The sequence below is a fragment of the Manihot esculenta genome, chromosome 18 (genome assembly GCF_001659605.2).
Source record: "Manihot esculenta cultivar AM560-2 chromosome 18, M.esculenta_v8, whole genome shotgun sequence".
Classification (NCBI taxonomy): domain Eukaryota; kingdom Viridiplantae; phylum Streptophyta; class Magnoliopsida; order Malpighiales; family Euphorbiaceae; genus Manihot; species Manihot esculenta.
The window spans coordinates 4,616,621-4,624,935 of record NC_035178.2 but is presented as its reverse complement, the minus strand read 5'-3'; the positions used below and the strand labels follow the sequence as shown (position 1 = coordinate 4,624,935).

At 33.0% G+C, this 8,315-nt stretch overlaps 1 protein-coding gene across 3 annotated transcripts; it reads right to left on the bottom strand.

The window, feature by feature from the left end:
- Nucleotides 1-29: 29 nt before the first annotated feature.
- On the bottom strand, nucleotides 30-3,443 carry LOC110606637 (probable beta-1,4-xylosyltransferase IRX9H). Of its 3 annotated transcripts, none has more exons than XM_021745538.2 (4): nucleotides 2,158-3,443; nucleotides 735-984; nucleotides 424-637; nucleotides 30-292 (listed from the first exon to the last, which is right to left on the bottom strand). In XM_021745538.2, exons 1-3 carry the CDS (start codon nucleotides 2,988-2,990, stop codon nucleotides 467-469), a joined length of 1,254 nt encoding a protein of 417 aa, XP_021601230.2. In that variant the 5' UTR covers nucleotides 2,991-3,443; the 3' UTR covers nucleotides 30-292; nucleotides 424-466. The 3 variants fall into 3 exon arrangements, with proteins under 3 accessions (XP_021601230.2, XP_021601231.2, XP_021601229.2); XM_021745539.2 differs by having other exon boundaries at nucleotides 30-149; XM_021745537.2 differs by having other exon boundaries at nucleotides 30-637.
- Nucleotides 3,444-8,315: the final 4,872 nt, after the last annotated feature.

The following is an 8,315-nucleotide window of genomic DNA, read 5'->3' as shown; positions in this document are numbered from 1 at the left end:
AAGCAGAAATAAATAACCTTTGGTGGAGATTTTGGACAAGTTGCCTTAATTCTGATGAAAAAAATACAATCACATACAAAGAATAGGTTGAGAAGAAGCGTCCCCTTAGATAGTACACAGCTAGCTACCCACATAAAACAAGGGCACAACTGTTAAGTGGGAAAAAAAAACGAGTGAGTACATCTATTGAATGATAGATGGAATTTTATCTATCACCAGAATACAATCAGCAGAAAAGAAATTCAGAGTGCCTTCGTAGGATTCGTGCATATCTATTCTTTTCAACTTGTTCCTTCAAAAGTTCAACACTTATTTATCCATAAAATTGATCTTCACCATTAAGACTAACCTTCCCTTTGTATAAGGTTAAACTCTGATCGTCAAAATTTTAGACAAAAAATTCATTATACATGAAACACAAACCTGTCTTGAGCTCTTAGCATCCAATTGCAATGTCACGCTTCTATCATTTGACAGGGAGAACGACATCAAGGTTCTTCTGAAACAGCCAACCTCTGGGATAGAGAAGACCTTGAGCATCCAAATGAAGATGCCAATTCAGTATCCTCGAACAGCCAGCAGGAGCACCTTCCATTTGACTTTCATCTTCTACCACTTGCTCTATAAATGTGGTCTCCTATGAGAAAGCACAAGGTCAGCATACATGACAGACGATTATAAATGTTAAGTTCTAGGGTAAGAACATCAAGAAAATCCAATTGTATGATGTATACTTGGAAACCCTCCTTCACTGTGTCTAGCTGCCGAATTGGACTTGAAGAGTGACGCTGCCATCTCTTTGGGTCCCACAAGATAGTGCTGTTGAAGGCAAACCCTGACATATCAACATGAAACCTTCGGAGTCTTTTACTTTTTTCATTGGTATGCCATCCAACTACCCGACTTTGGTTGCATACTGGGCCTTCTAAAATTGCTTTGTTTTTACTTTGTGCTAGCATTGCAACAGGCCAAGTGCCAAAGCGGCTATAAAGCAAGTAAAGTAATATCAGGAATTTTCCAAGCAAAGCATTTTTGTTTTTGTTTTGTATTTTTTTGTTTTTTTGTTTTTTTTTGGAGGGGGGGAGGGGGGTGGAAGACAACAAAATATATAATATTTGAGCTCTAATGTTTAAGAAATCAAAGCACATGGTACATGCCTAAATATACAAAATCCACTTCATAACAGTAACGAGAGATCTAAAATCTATAATTCGATTTAAGCAACGTTACTAATCCAAAAATATACATATTTCCCATTGTTGTTAAGGAGAATAAGGGTCATGCTCACTTTTCCCCCTATAGAAATTGTTTCAAAAAATAAGAGCCCAATTGGGAAATACCTGTGAGCTTTTTCTCTTTTTCCCCCTCAAAGGGAGGAAAAATAAAGGTCAACCAATATGCCGATGACTATTTCAAGAGTCCTACGGGAAATCAATAAGTTTTCGAGGCATTTCTTATACAGTAAAAAAGAGGAAAAAAAATAAGTGATGAAGTATGCATAGCACACCAAAATAAAATTACTGACAGCAAATCAAGAAACACTTGTCCTGAAATATCAGGCCTATATTTCATCAATGCCAAGTATCGAACATGAGACTATTAGTCATACTCTCATGTTTGAGATAAGCTAATGTCTTGTACTGAAATAACCAGGCAATATCAGGCCTAAATTACATTGATGTCTTGTATTGAAAAATCAAACCGAAATATCAGTCTTGAGATAAGCAGAAATATCAGGCTTACATTGCACTGATGTTTTGCGCTAAAATAATGAAGCAATATGCAATCTACTAGAAACAAAGTAACCCATCAGAACCACACGGAAACAAAGCTGACAAGCAAATTTTATCCACAAGCAACAAGCATATGAAGGAAAAAGAAAAAAAAGAAAGAAAGAAAGAAAGCTAATTGGAAGCACAAATACAATCCAATTCCATAAACACTGATTTCATAACCGTGCCAACCAAGCAAATGATGTTACCTATAGACTAGAATTTAAACCATCACTGTCACTTTCCCTGTATCCAGAAGTAACCGAAACAAGCAAATTTATTCATGTAACGACAGTAAATCCAATTCTTCGAGAACAAGAATCTTGTTTAGCATCTTTCCATGGACAAAAAAAACAAGCTAACCAACACGAAAGCTGAAAATTACCTGATTTCTCTCAGGCTTTCAAACAATTCAAGCGAATAAACATTATCATCATCAGCGAAGTAAACAATCCCATCGAGCCTATGCTTCTCTATGTGCTCCAACGCTGCATTCCTCTGGTGTACACCTCTGTCTTTCTCAGTGGTCGAATTCCTCTCGCACACCACATGCCTATATATTACTCCTGTTTTCCTCAGAATGTCTGCTGTCTCCATCGACGCCGCCTTCATTTCCACCACAATCCACAAAACCGGAGGCTGTACTAGCCTGAGCACCTGCCCTAATCTATTCAAAAAATAGGCCTGTAGAGCACGATTATACGTCGGTGTAATCACGATTAACTGCTTCCTCGGGACAAAATCAAATCTGGAAACGTAGTTCAGTTGCGTATCAACCCCCAAACTCACAGTATTTAGAGCAAAAACATCCTGTTCAATACTGCGATTATCGCCGTCATCTAATTGAACATTGACATGCGGCGACTTGATCTCAAAGGAGAAATCATGATTCCGGACATCATTTTCCACATGACCAAACAGAAAAATACCTAACAAGCAGCCTACAATAAAGAATATCAAGCATCTGTAAAAAGATCTGCGAAATCCTTTCCGTTTCTGAAGAAAAACGGCGGAGAGGAACCGGCAAAAAGGAACGGCGTTGAAACTGAAGAACGGAGCGGCAGTGGAGGTAAATGGAGAGGACTTAGTGGCGTTGCTGGTAACAAACTTGTGAGATGGGGCAGCGACTGACAGTGGAGAGTTGGTGGAAGCAATGCCGTTTTGATAAGTCTGGTCGTGATATGCCGCCGGTGGTAGCGTTCGACGAATAGATGCCATTTGATGGATTAACTAATATACATGATGGAATTGGCAGACGGAAAAAGGTTCATCGGATTCAGGAAACCCTAAAATAGGAAAGAATCTGTGAAGAGAGATTAGCTTCAGCAGCAAATCCAGTAAAGCAAAAATGGATTGATACCAATAACAGCGAGAAAATGATTTCCAAAATGGCTTTTCTGGCAAATATTGGATGATAACGTTTTGGTAATTTAGGTTCTTCGTGTAAAAGAGAGGTTAGATTATTTTATTTTATTTTTATTTTAATTTTTTGTTGAATCTGGAAAAGGAAGAGAAACGGAAATGGAGGAGGCGGCCTAAGATCTGTGTAAGCTTTCAGTTTTGAGTTTTGGGCGTTTAGGTGATTTTACCGCGAAGATGGAAAAGCGAAAGCGTACGCGCTTTCTGCTTGGGTGCTCTTTACGCGACAGCTGTATAAAAATAGATATAAATTCAACTAAGTCCCTGTATTTTTACTCATTAAATCTTCAAGAGATAAATAAATTCTTATTTAATATAATATTATTTTTAATAATAAAAATATTTTTTATATGATAAAATTTATTTTTATAATTTTAGAAATTATTTATTATATTTATATATTTTTTACAATTTTTATGATAATTAAAATATTAAATTTTTAATATTTTAAATTATAAAAATAATATTTTATTATTAAAAAATAATATTATATTAAATTAAGACTTATTTAATAATAAAAATATAAAAATTTAAATTAAATTTATTTAGTATGAATATATAAGAGTTTAATTGAAGTAAGTCCACCTGATTTGTTTATTAATTATAGCCACCAACTTACACGTGCCCCACTCGTGTTGTGATGCAAAGTGCATCCAATCATTATTCTATGGATAAATTAATAATCAGTCCAAACCATTATAGTAATCATTCAGCAAGATACCATTGGATCATGATCAATGAGGTGTTGGTCAAATGGTTAGCACTGAGATTTTAAGATTAAAATATTTCAAAATCCGAATCTGAGAATGATAAATGTGCTGTATAATATAATTAAATTCATAAATGAAATTCGTAACGAATATGTGGATGGGCAGGAAGTGATAACAAGACAAAAACGAATAAGAGTCAATTGCAGCTCTCTTACATGCAACTTCGATGCTTATTTTTCTTTGTCGAAGGTAAATATTTATCGCAAAAGAGGGCCTGAAAGCCCAATTACAAGTAAACTAAAGGCTGAAGCTCAATAGTTTAAACAACGAAGATCCAAAGCAGATCCAAGGGGATCGAACGGAATAAACGAAAATAACAAATATTAGAAACTAATACATACTAAACAAAAGCAGGCCGATAACCAAAAACCACAATCTAAAACAACGACGAAGATGTGGACTTAGCAAAGGGAGAATAGGATTATCAACAAGCCACTGAAGAAGCTTGCTGGAAATGAAACAAGCGGCCAAGGATAGAGTTTGTAACGCTTAATGGGAGTGAATAATTTATCTGCGCAACCTGCATTTTGAACTCGTATCTTTGGGCATTTCCACACCGGAAGTTAATTATGCCGTTAGCCAAATTCAATGGTTATCATGCCAAGGCGATTCCTGCACCATATTTGACGAAGAGCTTTGTTTGTTCCTTAACCTACCAAATTTGACGAAATATTGCTCACCGTGAAACCTGTGCCAGAGTGATCCGAGTTAACCTACCAAGTTGGAACAGTTAAAAATGAGCTTGGCCAAGGTCCGAGTTCTGAACCTCAGCCTAGTCTTGTTTTATTTACTCAAATAATTTGGGCTCATTTCTTTAAATGGCCCATTTTATTCTTGTTGGGTCTATTACTTGAATTGCAATTTGCCCTTTGAAAGGAAATAAATCCAAGTACACGCTGATATTTATGCACACATGAACATGTCAAAAATTGAGAAAACTAATAAGAGACAAATATTGTACAATCAACTAAGTTTGGTCCACCCCAAGCACTACATGTAGGCTTATCATTCTGCAAATTGGCATAGGCATGACAAGCAGAGCACATGCTTATACTTGCATCTTTAGTAATAGGGTGGCATTTTAATATAGGAGGTGAATAAATAATAGTGAGCTTGTCTCCCATGTAAATGAACATGCATGAACACTGTCAAGTCTTGGTGACTAGCTGGGCCTAGGTATATATAGAATGTAGGTTTGATTAGGGCATAATTTTGCTCCTGCAGGTTTTTTCAAGACTTATCTGTACTTGAACTAGGGTTCCCCATCATTTCACATATCCCTTTTTTTCTGATAAAAGAAGTAAAGAACATATTTTCAGTGAGCAGCCTTGAATTAGGTAGGCATGGTTAGTACAATACTTGCTGTCTTTTTTGTTTCCCATGAAATGGAGGAGGAGGTACCTTTATAGACTCTTGTTCCTCTCCCCTTTGTTAGGTTTGGTTATTTGCGGAGATTCTAAATCAGACCTTGTATGTCTTCACTCATTGGACCATGCATCATCAGTTGCTATGTCCAATCTACACTGTTAACAATATCCCATATGCTTGGTAATTAATCTTACTATCCAAATTGATGTGATTAATTTTATTTTCCATGCCATAATAGATTTAAATTTAAATTTTCATATACCCAATTTCCTATTAAAGAAAGGGTCGATTTTTTTTGAAGATGATTATAATATCAATAAGCTAAAAAAACTTATTTAAATTTAAATTTCATTAATAATAATGTTAATCTCTTAACAAATATTAATTTATGTCAATCTATAAAAAATAAAATACTTAGCATCTCAATTTTTCCAGATATATTCGAGTTCAATCATTTTGGACTTCATGTTAGTTTGCTATGCAAATGGACCAGTCTTCTCAAGTGTGATTGTTCATGAATTGTATAGATCATGTGGTTTCTAAGAAATGCTTGTATATGAAAACTTCTTAGCTATTAAAAATTATTTGATGCACTCTATTAATTAAAATTTTAAAAGTATATATAATAATAAATTAAAGTCATTATTAATTTTATAGCAAAATTTATTATTATTATTATTATTATTATTTAAATAATTAATTAAAAAAGTTTCCCGTTAATCACAGTGACCTGCAACTACAAGCAAGCATTATGCTTTATGCTCTTTAAGCATGGAAAAAAAAAGGGTAATTCAAAGGCCAACTGCCCTAGTCATTATTATACAACAAAGGATATAAATGCAAAGAAAAAAAATCATTATCCTTCATAAATTTACTTAGGTTTCTTTACATAGCACTCTAATTCGTTGGGTGCTCCATTATAATAATTGGTGGGTTGATTGTTGATGAGAATTAAGAATGAAGAAATCCAGATGTAGTTGAAAACAAGATAAGCCATGTAAATAGTCAAACCCACAATAAAAGAAAAGGGGAAAATTAATGGGTCAAACACTAAGAGAAATCATATATGAGAAAACAAAAATCCCAAAGGAGAAGGAGAGCGGTTCAATTACCTTTCACTTGAAAGCAAAGATAGATACAATTCTCAATCAAGCATGAATATGTAACATAGTTTTCTAACTCTTTTTAGCCCTATCCTCCTTCCACGTGTCATGCATATTTTCACTCTTTTTCCTTTCCATTAACCTTATGCTACTAGCTAGTGGCAAAAGGCGTGCCTCATCTTCTATCATCACTTTCACCTTTTGTTTTCTTAATTTACCAAAAGCAAGATTATTAGCAAGAGAGAAAAGAGATTGACTAAAATTTTATATGATAATTTATAAAAATTGAAAGTAATTTTAATTAATTTTTTAAAAAAAGTGAAATGTCTCTCTTTTCTAGCTAGCTAGATTTTGTGAAAGAGTGAAAACAACCCAACAAAAGAGTTAATACAAAGGGACAAATAACATAGCGATGAAAAAGGAAGTGTACCAAATAAACTCCACAATAGCAATTGGTCTCTCCTCTCCTGCCGTGCAAATGAAAATAGCTGTTCCCTCTGATGCGGTAGCTAGCTCCACCCGCACTGGCTTACATTTACCCTCCCCAAAAAGATAAAAAAGATGTTACAGAACGTGTCATTCTCTTAGTGCACCACACATTGACATGCAATCAAATTTCTAAATGGTCCAAACATCTGCGTACCATGCAACAATCAATCTCTCTATAGGGGACCCTTTTTAGAATTTACAAAGAAATGTAATCAGCCCATTACGCCGCTGTCACTGTCCTTTTCCCACCCCATTGGCATCTTTGAATGCTATGCTATTATATGCCCACCAACTCTTTTTAGCACAGCTATGTAGGGGTAGGGGGTGTTATTCAGTTTGAAGTTGGAAACCGGAGAGAGCATAAATCGGTTTGAATCGAAAAATTGAATTGAACCGATTAATTTCGGTTTAATAGTTTAATTAATCGAAATATTCGATTCGATTCGATTAATATTTTTCAGTTTATTCGGTTTTTGATTCGGTTTGATTTAAACGTATTAAATAACCGATAAATTAAATAACTGATTTTATACATATTTTTATTATGTAAAATACTGATTTTATACGTATTTTTAAATTTTATATAAATTTTTATGAAGTTTTTAAATATTATCATTATGTATTCAGACAATATTTATTTGTAAATTTATGTGAAATATTTATTAAATTATTTTACTGAAATTAAAAGCAGAAAATTAAAAAAATTATAAATTTCGATTTCAATCGAACCAAATCAAACTGATTTTTATCAGTTCGATTCGGTTTGATTATATTTTTATATCAACTTGTAATATTTTTACAATTTGATTTTCGATTTTTTCAATTCGATTCGATTTGTTTTCAACCGACGATTGAACAGCCTGGAAAAACTGTTTTATTATTTTAATGTTTTTATAATTAAATTATATTAAAAATAATTTTAAATTATTTTTAAGAAAATATTTTTCTGTAACAGCAGTTAAAATTATAATATCAAACAGACCTACGTCCAATTTTATATATACTTTTATTACGTGAAATATTGATTTTATACGTATTTTTAAATTTTACATAAATATTTTAAGTATTATCATTATGTATTCAGATAATATTTATTAGTAAAATTATTGAAATATTTATTAAATTATTCTACTGAAATTAAAAGTAAAAAATTAAAAAAAATTACAGATTTCGATTTCAATCAAACCAAACCAAACTGATTTTTATCAGTTAGATTCGGTTCGATTATATTTTTACAATCGATTTTTAATATTTTTACAATTTAATTTTCGATTTTTTCAATTCGATTCGATTCATTTCGAACCGACCGATTCAACAGCCGTAATTGGAAAAACTGTTTTATTATTTTAGTGTTTTTATAATTAAATTATATTAAAAATAATTTTAAATTATTT